We start from the raw sequence: 15737 nt of genomic DNA, 5'->3' as shown, positions 1-15737 counted from the left end.
ATAGAAGTAAACCTTTTCCCCATTGAGTACATGGCTATGGTTAGGGATTGAATATATAAAAATAAAATAAAAAAACATGGATGATGAGAGGCTCCCCAAAATTTCTTCCAATGCTATCCAAAACCACCAATGGCTAAAAGAGGGAAGGCATTACTCTTAGCTAAAATCATTAGATAATATAGAAATATGTCATTTTATATGATACTAATAATATATTATGTCTAAATTTAAAGAGAATTTGTTGTGTGATAAAGGATTAGAAAATAAAATGAAGCTAAGATACTACAAGAAGTTGATCAACCCTAATCTAGAAGATCAAAAGTATCTCTTAGTTCTCACTAGGACAAAGAAAAAAATCAACATTGCTAAAATATTAACCAACTCACATGAGCTAGCAACAAACCATTCCCAAAACACCCTAAGATACAAGAATTTGTCATCTTTGTAACACACAATTGAAGATAAAAGGCACTTTCTCCTAGAGTTCCCTATGTACACCCAAATTAGATCTTTATTTCAAAATATTTTTCACAAAATCCACTTACTTAACCTCCTTAGTCTTCAAAACTATGTTGATCTTCTCTTAATGCCCTTTTTAGCATAGAAATAAGGATGTAAAGAAATCTAGGTATTCTGTTACCTTTTTTAAATTCAGATAAACTAGTTTACAGTCTAGATGTCATTTTATTCTTCTTCTTTTTTGTTACTCTGTTGAGCCTTTATTGCATGCAAAAACATTGATCTGCCCACAATGAGATGCTTATCACTAAAATTGTGAGATGACCCACAATGAGATGCTTATCACTTATGTAAGGCGACATCAAATCTAGATACCCTTGGAACTTTAATTCCCTAAAATCATCATTAATTCTAAAGAAAAATAAATATATTTCAATTTAGTAAAAAAAAAAACATTTTAAATAATTCATCATAAAAAATATTCAAATTTTCTAAAAAATATATAATATATCCCAAAATTCAAGTAACATAGATAAAATTAAACTTATATAAAATTAAAGTTAAGAAAAATAATAACAATGATTCTTCCCACAATCCCTCCCAATAACCCTGAATAAATCTAATTAATAATTTTATAATATAAAATAAAAGTAACAAATACTATAATTACCTATAATAATAAAAAATTAAATACAATATTTCCTTCTGAATTTTCAAAAAATTATTGTAGTTTTTTCCATAACTATGAATTAAAAATATGATGTTTACATAAATAAATCATAATCTCATAATTCATATGATGTTTACATAAATAAATCACATCCTCATTCCCGGGGATGGAGGCGAATCGGAAGGCCCTTGGTCAAGTGAGGTAACGGAAGATATGAGATCTTATCATTTGCAAGTGTTTCCCATCTGCAATTACATAGTTAAAAAAAATTATTAATCTGGTTTAAAAATAAATTATATATATCTATCTATATATATAGATTTATCTTTAAAAAATTATTAAAACCTAATGTTATGGGTTTGAAACTATAAGTAAATAAATATCAAAATATGTCTTCTTTGTTTTCCAATATAAAAAATGTTACAGTAGAAATATAAACCTGAATCTTGTTATGAAAATGTGGAAAAAGAGAGCCAACTCAAGTTTAGCTAGATTATATCCTGGGCAAAGCCTGGCTCCAGCTCCAAAAGGTATATAAAATGGATCATATGAAGAATCCTGCAATATGATTAAAGTTTAATCATTCTAATTAAATTCCTTAAGAATATTCTAAATTCAAAACATAGATTGCATAAAATTAACCTACCTGATTTTGTTGCCATCGCCATGGATCAAACTTCAGAGGTGCATCGAACTTTTTATCCAGATGGTTAGCCGTGGTAAATGCAAAAATTACCCATCCTTTAGGAATAACATAACCTGAAAAATAAAAAATAAATATGAAAAATGTTTTATTAAAAATAAAAATAATATTTTTCATCTTTTCTAAAATGGTTTTCAAAATATATACATTTCACAATACCTTTCACTTTTGTGTCTTCCATAGCTTCTCTGAAAAACCCTGCTGCCAAATTACTTAATCTAAGTGTTTCATTTATGACCTGTATAAAATAAATAAAAAATATACTTTAATACATATCTTATCATATTAAAATAAAAACAAAATTGTATTAATATGGAATGAAATAACTGCAATTTACATACACATTGAGTAAATTTCATTGATGTGTAATCATCCCAGTTGAGTTTGTGATGGCCACCTTTAACTTTTAATATAGCATCATGCTCTTCCTGCCATGAGCATCACAAAATACCCTAAGTCCACCATAAAACCTGACTGTGTTACTCAGTGTTAAATATGAAAAACTGTACATACCTTCATCTGTTGCAATGCTCTGGGACAATCACTGAGAAATTTGATGGCAAATGGCATGGCTCTGAAAGATGTCTGGCCAGCAAAGAGCAAAAATAGAATAAAGTCACAAATAATTTCCTCTGAAAGGGTACCTTCTTCCATGAGCCTTGCCAGCAAATCATGATGAGCCACCTCTGGATGCTGCCTTCTCTCTTCCATTGTCTCTAAAATCTTTTTTATGAGAAGCTCCCTAGACTGCATCAATCAACACAGCAAATAATGAAAATGATAACTTAAAACTTTTTCACAACAAATTGTGATAACCAGATGATACTCATACCTTAATCCCATTGAAATAAGTGGAGCCAGGAATCTTGATAGGAAGTGCAACAGATGCATTGCCAAAATCAATGAACAGCTTACGAATTTCACTTGTCTCTTTGGAAGAAGATAAGTCTAGCAATTGTTTGGCCATCAAGTTGATGATCATCTGCAACAAGAAAAAACTGTATTATGAAAACTCACATGATTTCCAAATCTGCTGGCTGCATCTAAATGAAAAGATTGTTAGAATTATCTGGTGCCTGCATGTGCGATGTAGATGAAATGATTAATAAATTTTAACATGGAACCAAACCAATCTAGCTTGCTTGCCTGGTGACACTCTTTAAAAAGAAAAATCTCCTTCATCTCTGCCCATCTATCCAGAGTTGAGTGCACCAGAGTCTGTATTTCCTCCATAAAGTCAACTTTGAGCCTCTCAGATCTCAGCAAATTCACAGCTATTCCATGGAGCTTCCTGTGCAGGTCGCCATGCACTGTGAGCAGCCCATATTTGCCAATCATAATATTCATAGCCTTAGGGTATTTGGCTCGAAAGAGCCTTCCCTCGTTCTGCAGCACAAACTTTTTGAAGTGGGCATCTGCCGAAACAACCATCTTCTCTCCATATAAATGAGATATGAAAATGTCCGACTTATACCTGCAATTCTTTCCATCCATCAACTACAAGAAAGTGAAGCAAAAAAAACCACACAACAGCACATTTGCAGTTTTTTCTGATCACATTAACCAGAACCCTGAGGAAAAAGTTTCAAAACACAAAATCGTATTTTTGAAATTAAATTTGCAATTTTCCCTATCCTAACACATCCACATCAAAGTTGGTTTAAAGTTTCAAAATAGTATATATATATATGAATGATAGAAGTTAAATTTAATAATAGTTAAAATTAAATTGTATAAATTTATTTTAATTTTGAATTTATTATTAATTTATAAAAATCATTTTTTCAAAAATATTATAAATTTGTTTCAATCTTAAATTTATTATAAATTTATAAAATTCAAAATTTTAAAAATATTTATGTTTTTTTTCTTAAATTTAAGTGTAAAAATTTTATATTACACTTTATTTATTTTAATTTTCTATTCTCTAGCTATTAGGATGATCTATCTTCCTATTTAACCTTCTTCAATCTATCTCTTCATCTTGCCCTAAAGATGAACTACACTTGCTGATTCTAAATGAGTTGACCAAACATTGGCAATGTAATTTTTTCCAAAAATCTTCATAAATTAACAAGTTATGAATCACAGAAGCTTGAATTCGAATATTCCTTGATACTTAAATGGATTTCCTTTATATCTTAAAATATATACACAATTACACTCTACGAAGTTTTCTGTTTTAAAAACTTGTTTCAATTTTAATATAAATATTTCCATAGTCATTAATTTGATGTATATCAAATTTTTTGGTGAACTCTATGTTGTCATTTATATGTCTAATTTTTCAGGTCAACACTTCACTTATTTTCAGGGACATTAAGCTTTTCTAGATGAAGTGTTCACTGGAAAAGTTAAGCAGATAAATAGCAACAAACAGTTCACCAAAAATTTCTCGTTTCAATTTTCAATTTAGTTCACAACAGATTTGGAATTAAAAAAACTAGCCTAATTTTATATTTATATATTTTTTCAGAGAAAAAAAACCAACCTAACTTATTTATATATATCTTATTAAATATTAAAAATATCATCCATTAGAAAATCCAAATAGATCAATTCAAAGGGATCTATTTGCCCAACAAACTAACAAAGCCTAACTTAAAAAGGGAAAAAAAATTGAACAACCCTATAAATTATACACTGCAACAACACTATCAACAAATATTTAAGGTAACCCTTTGCCAGGTAATCAACCAAAGATATATTACATAAACTAACCCTTCACCATGTAATCAACCAAAGATATTAGATGTGATGTTACCTTCTCTCTCGTTCCTCAATGAACTTTGTGGGATGGTTACTGGTCATGGATAAATAATAACTCAGAGTTTCTCCAACCAGCGGCCACCCAGTCGACCCAGGTGGCAGACGGCCATGATTCGTCTCCACCTTATTCCTCTCTCTCCTGCCCTGTATATTTCCCCACGCCCTGTAGATAAGGTGGACAAGCACCACTGCGGCAGTGAACGCTACCACCATTAAAGTCATTTGGTCCGCCATACTCAAATTAATTCCCGGACCAACTTAAGCGAACATAGATTGCTTCTGAGAGGGCGCGAGGAATTTATAGCTTGGAAATCATAATATCAATTATTTGCGTACTTCACGCTGCTGCTGTCACATTTTTAATTTTACGTATGTCCTTACTATAATCATTGAGCTAATAATTACTCTCATAATTGAGCAGTAGAAAACCAATAATTGAGCCATAAAGACTGGGACATCGACATGGCCACTGTATTCACCTTTACATTTTTCTTTACAGCTGGTTAACCGACAAAGTTCCGATTCCTGCGCCTCAAAAAAATAAGTTACCCCATTCCCGTACGGGCTCTATAACCTGCAAACTCCTTCAATAATATAGTAGCAGAAGCTTCTGAGCGCCTCTATATAGCAATTTATTGATTTTCAGTGTAAAAAAAGGTATTCTCATCTACGCGGGTCTCATTTTCTAGCATGTTCTCGGAAGAATCTTATCCTGATAATGCTCATGTCGACACTGACGCGTCTGGTTCTGATAGATTTCATCTTCTGCATGAAGTGCGTTGTTTTTTATTCAGAGGACAAGATTCCTTTCTGAAACTGAGAGAACCCTTTTAGCTTTGGCCAATTTTAAAGGAGTAGTTTATGGAGGTGGAGGAATGGAACTGATTGTTAAAAACCATTGGAATCTGAATAAAATATTTCGAAAAATCTTGTAGATGTAATGTTTGAATTTCAACCTCATAAAAAACTTTTAAATATTGACACTTTTTATTTAAATTTAAATGAAAACTCTACCAGATTTTTGTACTACTCTTACATGTGCTGGATTTAGATGAGACGTTTTTGCTATAACATCTTAAGCATGGTGAGTATAGTTCATTAAGATTACTTCATGACTTAGGTGACCTCGTTCTTATGATTACCTAAATAATTTTTATATTTTACACCTCAGTGTATTTTCGGCAAAGCATATTTACATACTAGTTGCATAATAATTTCTCAACTGGTTTAATGCAAGCTATATATTTCTCATCTAAAGGGATGTGTTTTTTTATCATATATAAAATAAAATAAAAATTATAAATTAGTTTTTAAATTAATATAAAAAGTAATTAACTAAATACATAAATATATTATATAATTTATTTTGTATATTAGTTCTAATAAAAGAAAATTTGAAGTAATATTTATTTGATATTAATAAGATAATGTTAATTATATATAAATATGAAAATATAATCTATATAAATTTATAAAATTATTTAGTCTAAAATTTATTAAAAATAATGAGTTAAATCTTTAACAACATAATTTTATAAAGTAAAATACAATGTAATGTAAAAATCAATTTTAATTTTATGTATTAACTATAATTTCTATCAAAATAGTGTTTAAGGACTTAATTTATTTTAATTTTTAATAAATTGGAAACTATTTTTTATGATATACATATTTCATTGACATTTAAAATAACTTAATTGATAATAAAATTACTAAATAAAATTTTCAATATTAAAAATGATAGAGAATTTGTTTTTTTTCAATCTCAAATAAATTAAAAATAACATCTATATATTTTATTAAAATTTTAAAATGAGTTAATTATAATTATTGCGTTATTTCTTTTCCCATTTTCCTATTTACTTTTTTTATGATAAATAAACACATATAAATTTCTAAAAGTACATAGATTTTTGTTATTTCTTTTTCAATTTTTCAATTCTTCCATTATTATAATTGCTTTTTTTAATTTTCTTATTTAGAATTTGTAAATTTATTATTGTAAAATATTATTTATATACCTGTTTAGTAAATGCACTTTGTCACTCTCATCATAATTATTAGAATATATTGAATTCACAATTTTATGGTTTGATAAATGACTAGCATTTATTTTGTACAGGTATTACCAAAACATAATTATAAATTTTCAAATAAAAATATAATGTTTTTCTAAATATTATGTTGAGAAATATTTGGCAACATAAATATGATGGTTAAATTTGCACGTATAAAAACTATGCATTATCGTGAACATAAACTAATGCAATTGCTTATCAAACACCACAAACAACTATTCATTATCATGAACATAAACTCCAATGCAATTATTCACCAAACACCATAAACTTAGACCAATCCCTTTTCAAGTCCACACTATACCCTTCTAGATATGGGCTTCCCAATTTAAAAAATTACAAAAGTAACACTACTTCCATTGAGTTTGGAAAACAATTAAATCAATTAATGAACATATTTATCTCTAACTAACCTAATTATGGAAAAATTAACACATTGGTCTCAAGGCCTAGCACCATTTTTCCATGAGTTTGTTGAATGTGATTTTGTGTTGAAATATTGATTGGTTAGAAGATATTCTACTTATAATATAGAAGAGGAATGTTAACATGTTATATATAGCATCAAATTTGTCCAACATTGATGTCATTTCAAATATTTTCTTTGGTAATGTAGGTGCTTTTATGTTAGATTACAACAAAATAGGTAATATGAAATGTAAAATTCAATATTTTTATCCATTGGAGTTTATATTTATTTATTTTTAAACTTTTCAAATATTTTTTTTGGTAATGTAGATGCTCTTATGTTAGATTACAACAAAACAAGTAATATGAAGTGTACAATTCAATATTTTTATCCATTGGAGTTTATATTTCCTTATCTTTTAACTTTTTATGATTAATAATATTAAAACAATAGTATTCTAAATTTTAAGATGAATCAATACTATATATATAGCTAAGCATATATATATATTTATTAATGTATATTTAATTTACATTAATTGATATTAATATATACCATTGATTTATTCAATTATTATTTAATTTTAATTCATTTTACAATTTTATCATTGTTGTTGTTGGGAGTACTTTTTACAACACATCATGACATCAAAATATTTTACTTAATCTAAGCGGCATAGAATGGAAATTTGTGTATACATGCACTTCATCTGTGTGGAGAGCGCCATCTTACCTGAATATTCTTCAGCCAAGTATTGAAAGAAAAATAGTTAAAAATGAGTATAAAGTATATAGCCAATTGCAAGAGTGATTCATAATTTATCCTTTAACCATCATTAAAATTACATGCCACCCTTAGAAAGGGCATATTTGTATCAATATTAGATATTAAATATTTTTTCGTTAAAAAAATTAATATATCAATCAATTTCTTATTTACAAGTATATATTTACATTAATTTAATTCAATCCATTTGTATAATATATTAAATGTTTGACATTATAAAGCAAAACAAGTACCATAGCAGTGATCGTCTCTATTGATAGTGAGTTTGAAAAATAACTAATAACATGACCATAATTCATCAAAGTAGTTTATACATTAATTAACTATAAAAATTAAATAAGTGGTAAATGTTTAAAGAAATATTTTCTAATATGGTTAAAAGAAAAAAGAAATCATAAAAACTAATTAAATGAAAGAAGTTTTAAATTACATATATAACAAAAGAATTTATCAATAATAAGCAATAATTTAATATTATAAAAGCATAATAAAAATATAATTTACACATGTAAACATGGTATTATTTTTCATTAAATTGAAAATTAAAAAAGCTTATTAAAAAAGGCATAACTAGTTTTTACATAAATCTTAACTTTTTATCTTTGATTATTATTAAAATTAGACTAACCATATAAATTAAATGGCTCACAAATTCATATAGACATCAAAATACTTATCTTATAATATATCTAGCATTACCCAATTTAAATAAAAATAAAAAAACAATTATAACTTCATTATTATTAATATTATTAATATTGATACGAAAAAGGATTAATGTATTGTTTAAACATATATATGTATACTTTAATACTTGTAATGTGATATATATAATGATGTAGATTAATCCCACTTGGCATGAAGATTCCTAACCTATAAATAGATTTTGGTACAATACCATGGGACAATACCATGGCTTGCTAATAGCGCATGCTCCAAAATCCTTAACTAGTGTTCATATGATATATGTTTTTTTAATTAACCAATTTAATTAAAAAGGAAGAAAGAGCTTAACTACTTTTTTAATACCACATGCTTAAGAAACCTATAGCTCATTTCATATGACATTTCTTTAATTAATTAAATTAAACCAGAAAAATGGTCATAACTATTTGGAGATAAATCTTAAATATCTTAAAAAAAAAAATTTTACATATTAAATATCTTGAAATTTTAATTGTTAAATTTTTCTTCAATATTTTTGAAAAAAGATGTGGTAAAATATGCCATAAAATGACCATTTCATTTATTGGTTAAATTAGACAAATATAGTTGCTATCCACTTGCTAAAATTTGTTACCATATATTCTACAAAGTGAATCGAGCATATATACCATCTATAACATATATTCTTGTTCAAATGTGGGAGCTTTGTTACCATATATTCTACAAAGTGAATCTAGCATATATTCTTGTTCAAATGTTGGGAGTTCGTTCATACGTTTCAAATTTCAATAATTAAAGTGAGCCCAGGGACTTTTTACGTTTCGTTTTATTTATAATTATTATGTTGTAAGTAGACATTCTTCATGATTGGAATGTAATTGAAGTAGATCTATTTTAATTATTTACCAAAAGTAAAAATTAATTTTAATTTTAGATTTACTAAAAATAAAAATTAATCAATCAAAATGTAATTTTTTTTTTCTTTGGGTAGCTCAATTGGCAGTCGAGGTGGAAATGAAGTATCATCAAACCAGAAGTTTGGGTTCAAATCTTGTGCTTCCCCCGGGGTGAGAAATTGAACCTGATGAAGATGTAGTCCTACCAAACTTACAAAAAGAAAATGTATTTTTTTTAGTTTATAAAATTTGAAAAAAATTACCTTTTAAAAAGATTTGATTTTTCATTAAATTAATTTATGATAATTTTTTATAATATTCGTTATATTTATATAATTTTCATATCTCTTTCCATATAAAAATCTTCTTGGGCTAAGTCCTTATAATATTATTTATATTTATATAAATTTCACATCTTTCTCAATATAAAATTATTCTTATTTTTAATTTTAATAGAACAATAATAACACATATGGTTTTATATGGTATTTTTTTTACATATTTTGTAATTTTTTTCTTAAATTTATTTTTTTAATCTGATACGCACAATATTGATTATATATTTACATAGATAGATAAACTATTTAGAAAAAAAAATATTATAAACATAAAATTTGTATATAGTTTTTAATTAAACTTAAATATAAAATTTGTGAATATAATAGTTACACATATTAATCATTATTTAAATTTATATAATAAAATAGATGTTAATTTATAGATATTATTTATATATGTTTATATTTTAATATATAGAAAATATTGTTTATTTCTAACTATAGGTTTATTAGTTAAATTTTTGTATGTTTGTTAATTATATTTTCTAAAATATCATAGTTATGAATATGAATTATTGTTGTTTCAATTTATCTTAATGTGATATGAATATTTTGATATTTTGCTCACAAATTTGTTTGTAAAAATAAATAAATTACAATATGATAAATTGAATTGAATGATTTATTATTTTTATTACTTTTTAATTGAGCCAACTTTGTATTTTACTATTATTATATTTTTATTTATAGCGCACCTCCTGGGGCTCTTTTTGAGTGCAAAAACTAGAGGAAAGATTTGCAACTAGAGAGAATTAATTCCTCTTTGTCCTATAATTGAAAACTCCACATAGTCTACCCTAGTGTTTACAATCTCCTCTTTCACTTGTGATTTTGGTTTTTTGTTGGTCTTTGAGTTTTCTCTATTGTTTTCCAACCTGATCTGGTGCCTTTTAGACTAATTTGCTTCATATCGAATTAGATCTTCCATTGATTTAAGTTTTAAATTCAAAGTGGAATTTGGTAATTCCATAGATTGTGCACAGCAAACCTGTGGACTTCACATCCACTTTGCTCATAGCCAACCTGTGTCTTTCTTGTAAAATTGATTTTTTGAGGGTCTGTAGAATGTAAAAAAACACATTTTTTTGACATTTTTTCAGGGTTTTTTCTTGTGAACCCCGAGAGTCTATTATTTGAGAAGAGGCCATTGGGAATGATTTGGAATTGATCATATGTGACGCTTAGATAGAGCCTCACCTCTCACCTGAATATTCCAAAAACTTGACTCAAAAACAAATGAATCAACACTATAAAACAAGATAAGATAAAAGATTCTAACATTCACTTTATCATGAGGCTTGATGACCTATTAAAGAGATTGCAAATACATATTTTAGAACTTGTCTCCTTTGTTGTGAGTTGTCAAATGGGAAAAGGTTAAATACATAATTTGGATATTTTCTTTCTTGATATAATTTGCCTAGGACTAGTTGTTTCCTTCTTTATTAGATGTTACCATTATGAGTTAGGTAGATTGGCTTCCCAATTCCTCCCTATTTAAACGGAAAACGTCCCCTGCTTTCTGCCTCCAAGTTTAAGTGTGAAGACATGGCTAAAATTATTTTTTGATGTTGCTAGAGTTGATGTGATGATGTGTTATACAAACTTGAAGGTGATAGGAAAAATTGCAAGTAAAATTTTATGTCTTTTAGGAAATGGATCACTTTGAAAAAGAACGTAAAATAATGATTTTAAACTTAGCTAAAAGTATAAAAACATAGACAAATATACCATATCAAAAACATAAGATAGAAATATGATAAAGGAGTTCACCCTTCTCCTCGGCTACATCTCCTGGTCCAACTTCCAATGTTGGCCCTCTTTTATTAAGTGCTCAAATTTGTGTTTACATGGATTTATAGTGCTCAAAATGTAAAAATTATGTCTCCAATGGCTCCAAAACAGTAAAAAACCCCTAGCTAGGCTCTTGTTGGGTTCAATTTGGCCAAAAACTAAAGAAGTTATGCTCTAGAGAAGCTTTTCTGCTAACAAGTCTACAAACTACACTGCTCTACTAATTGTTCTACGAATTCCGTAATTCCATGGCCTGTTGAGTGCTAATTTCGCCTAGCGCCAGTGAGATTCTTGTTGGTTCGGGTGCAATTTGTTGCCTCTTTTAAATTCGCAATGAGGCCTTTTACGGAAAATTTGGGCCACATGGGGCCATGCACCCAGGGGTTGGGGCTAACCGCCCACCCTCGTCGGCGTAGACCCCAGGCTCTTAGTATACAGTTTTGTGGCTGCCATATAATCTAGGGTCGTTGCCCAAACATCCTCACCTGTCGCCAAACTTGGCTCTGCCTCCACATTTGGTTGTATGCCATGTGTCGAGACTGTGGGCTAGGCTTAATTGTTAGCCCCCTCAATTGTTAGCGCTCTAGTCTGGTGGTAATATATTGTTGGTTCCAGAACCTTGGGCCTTCGCTAAGCTTGAGCCCTTGGCTCCCTTCTGTCTATGGTCTCTTGGGTGTTAAGGTGACAGGGGGCCAGGGCTCAACTCTAGCCCCGTCCCATAAATAGTAACTACCAAAAATTCAAATAGAAATTCACCACTATGGTTTTTAAGTCATACCCTTGGCGCGGCGGTAGAGCGTTGTATTGTTGGTTCAATGGTCTCGTGTTAAAATCTAGTTAGGAGTCCGATTGACCCATGCCAAATTTTGCACTATGTCAAGGTGCCATGTGGCAGCCTACGACTGGGCCACATGGCATCCCACCATTGGTCCACTTAAAAACTCTAACTACCAATCAAATGCACCCAAAAATCAACCAATCACGTGAGGCCACTTGGAAGCCTATCATTGGCCCATGAGGTACAGTCAACTTTCCCATTCACCCTGCCCAATCATCGTATGGATTTCCCAGTCAGCAGTCCTACATCCAACCTGCAAAATTTTTACCTGTTTAGGAAAACGACCAAACGTGATATTGGGAGCATATGGTATCGGTTTTGAGCGATTCAAGTTGCTTTAGATTCAAGTTGTCTTGCTCTATGATTTGGCACATTATTTCGAGCACTTGTGAACACTTTGAATTTTGAGCACTTTATTGATCCCTTAGATCATGTGATGTGATGTTCACTGTTGATGAAGTAGCAGGTGCCTGCATAGCTTGGGGGGGGAGGAAACATGTCCAAATGAAATCAAGATGAATGATGTTATGCTAAGTGTTGATGAAATAGCAGGTGCCTACATAGCTTGGATTGGGAGGGCATATCTCGAAATGAACGTGAGCCAAATGTTGTTATGTTGACTGTTGATGAAATAGAAAGTCCTTACATAGCTTAGGGTGGGAGGGCACATCTCCAAAGGAATCCAAGTTATATGCCGCTATGTTGAATGTGAAGTAGGTGCCTACTAAAGCGGGGTGGGAGGGCACATCTGCAAAGGGAATTTCTCTGAATGTTGATCTTGATATTAAAACTCATGGATTTTTTGTGGGACATAGAACCAGGCCACGCCAGAGATATACTTGAACTATGAATGTGTTGCACACTTGTAACAAAAGTGGATATGTGTGTTGTAGATGTTGTGATGAAGCAGAGGCACTGAGACTAAAACAATTAGTATATGGGCCTTAACTATGGGTGCTTCTTCTGTGTGGTGTCAATATATTGAATCATTGAGAGGAAGTGACCACCAATACCTCCAAAATGTGATTAACAAACTGACATATGTGGGAAACATTTGAGCAAAAATAGGTGAGAAGTAAATGACAAACATTGGCTACATCTCCTGGTCCAACTTCCAATGTTGGCCCTCCTTTATTAAGTGCTCAAATTTGTGTTTACATGGATTTATAGTGCTCAAAATGTAAAAATTAGGTCTCCAATGGCTCCGAAACAGTCAAAAACCCCTAGCTAGGCTCTTCTTGGGCTCAATTTGGCCAAAAACTAAAGAAGTTATGCTCTAGCGAAGCTTTTCTGCTAACAAGTCTACAAACTAGACTACTCTACTAATTGTTCTACGAATTCCGCAATTCCATGGCCCGTTGAGTGCTAATTACGCCTGGTGCTAGTGAGATTCTTGTCGGTTCAGGTGTAATTTGTTGCCTCTTTTAAATTCGCAATGAGGCCTTTTATGGAAAATTTGGGCCACATGGGGCCATGCACCCAGGGGTTGGGGCTAACCGCCTACCCTCGTCGGCGTAGACCCCAGGCTCTTAGTATACAGTTTTGTGGTTGCCATATAATCTAGGGTCGTTCCCCAAACATCCTCACCTGTCGCCAAACTTGGCTCTGCCTCCACATTTGGTTGTATGCCATGTGTCGAGACTGTGGCCTAGGCTTAATTGTTAGCCCCCTCAATTGTTAGCGCTCTAGTCTGGTGGTAATATATTGTTGGTTCTGGAACCTTGGGCCTTGGCTAAGCCTAAGCCCTTGGCTCCCTTCTGTCTATGGTCTCTTGGGTGTTAAGGTGACAGGGGGCCAGGGCTCAACTCCAGCCCCGTCCCATAAACAGTAACTGCCAAAAATTCAAATAGAAATTCACCACTATGGTTTTTAAGTCATACCCTTGGCGCGGCGGTAGAGCGTTATATTGTTGGTTCAATGGTCTCGTGTTAAATTCCAGTTAGGCATCCAATTGACCCATGCCAAATTTTGCACTATGTCAAGGTGCCATGTGGTAGCCCATGACTCGGCCACATGGCATCCCACCGTTGGTCCACTTAAAAACTCTAACTACCAATCAAATGCACCCAAAAATCAACCAATCACGTGAGGCCACTTGGAAGCCTGTCATTGGCCCATGAGGTACAGTCATCTTTCCCATTCACCCTGCCCAGTCATCGTATGGATTTCCCAATCAGCAGTCCTACATCCAACCTGCAAAATTTTTACCTGTTTAGGAAAACGACCAAAACGTGATATTGGGAGCATATGGTATCGGTTTTGAGAAATTCAAGTTGCTTTAGATTCAGGTTGTCTTTCTTTATGATTTGGCAAATTATTTTGAGCACTTTTGAACACTTTGAATTTTGAGCACTTTACTGATCCCTTAGATCATGTGATGTGATGTTAACTGTTGATGAAGTAGCAGGTGTCTGCATAGCTTGGGGTGGGAGGGAACATCTCCAAATGAAATCGAGATGAATGATGTTATGCTAAGTGTTGATGAAATAGCAGGTGCCTACATAGCTTGGACTAGGAGGGAATATCTCGAAATGAACCCGAGCCAAATGTTGTTATGTTGACTGTTGATGAAATAGAAAGTCCTTACATAGCTTAGGGTGGGAGGGCACATCTCCAAAGGAATCCAAGTTATATGCCGCTATGTTGAATGTGAAGTAGGTGCCTACTAAAGCGGGGTGGGAGGGCACATCTGTAAAGGGAATTGCTCTGAATGTTGATCCTGATATAAAAACTCATGGATTTTTTGTGGGACATAGAACCAGGCCACGCCAGAGATATACCTGAACTATAAATGTGTTGCACACTTGTAACAAAAGTGGATATGTGTGTTGTAGATGTTGTGATGAAGCAGAGGCACTGAGACTAAAACAATTAGTATATGGGCCTTAACTATGTGTGCTTCTTCTGTGTGGTGTCAATATATTGAATCATTGAGAGGAAGTGACCACCAATACCTCCAAAATGTGATTAACAAATTGACATATGTGGGAAACATTTGAGCAAAAATAGGTGAGAAGTAAATGACAAACATTGGTAGTGGTATACATAGAAAATGGAGGTAGAGAAAGGCAACAATAAAAATAACATAATCGTGAGGTAAGTGAGGAATAAGCACAAGGAAATGAATTTAACGAGCATTATAAAAAAATTGGATCAGGCCTCAAGGAGCGACTTTCTCTAATACTAATTGATCTGCAATTGATTGAAGGTGAGGCTTAGGGAGCCTCACCTCTCAACTAGATCTTCCAAAAACTTGACATTGAAACAAATGAATCAAACACAATCACACAAGATAAGATAAAATACTCTAACATTCACTTGTATTATCATG

The 15737-nt window shown here is 31.2% G+C and overlaps 1 protein-coding gene across 1 annotated transcript; it reads right to left on the bottom strand.

The window, feature by feature from the left end:
* Positions 1 to 1260: 1260 nt before the first annotated feature.
* LOC149225802 (abietadienol/abietadienal oxidase-like) lies at positions 1261 to 4835 on the bottom strand. The gene is made up of 9 exons (XM_089375149.1): positions 4597 to 4835; positions 2979 to 3306; positions 2665 to 2814; positions 2346 to 2579; positions 2174 to 2260; positions 1992 to 2070; positions 1776 to 1888; positions 1569 to 1687; positions 1261 to 1374 (listed from the first exon to the last, which is right to left on the bottom strand). The coding sequence occupies exons 1-9, from the start codon at positions 4833 to 4835 to the stop codon at positions 1284 to 1286; spliced, it is 1440 nt and encodes a 479-aa protein (XP_089231275.1). The 3' UTR covers positions 1261 to 1283.
* Between the last annotated feature and the right edge of the window lie 10902 nt (positions 4836 to 15737).

The sequence above is a fragment of the Pinus tabuliformis genome, chromosome J (genome assembly GCF_031772625.1).
Source record: "Pinus tabuliformis cultivar Carrire ecotype Pingquan chromosome J, CPIR1, whole genome shotgun sequence".
Classification (NCBI taxonomy): Eukaryota; Viridiplantae; Streptophyta; class Pinopsida; order Pinales; family Pinaceae; genus Pinus; species Pinus tabuliformis.
This window is presented reverse-complemented; position numbering and strand designations above follow the sequence as displayed.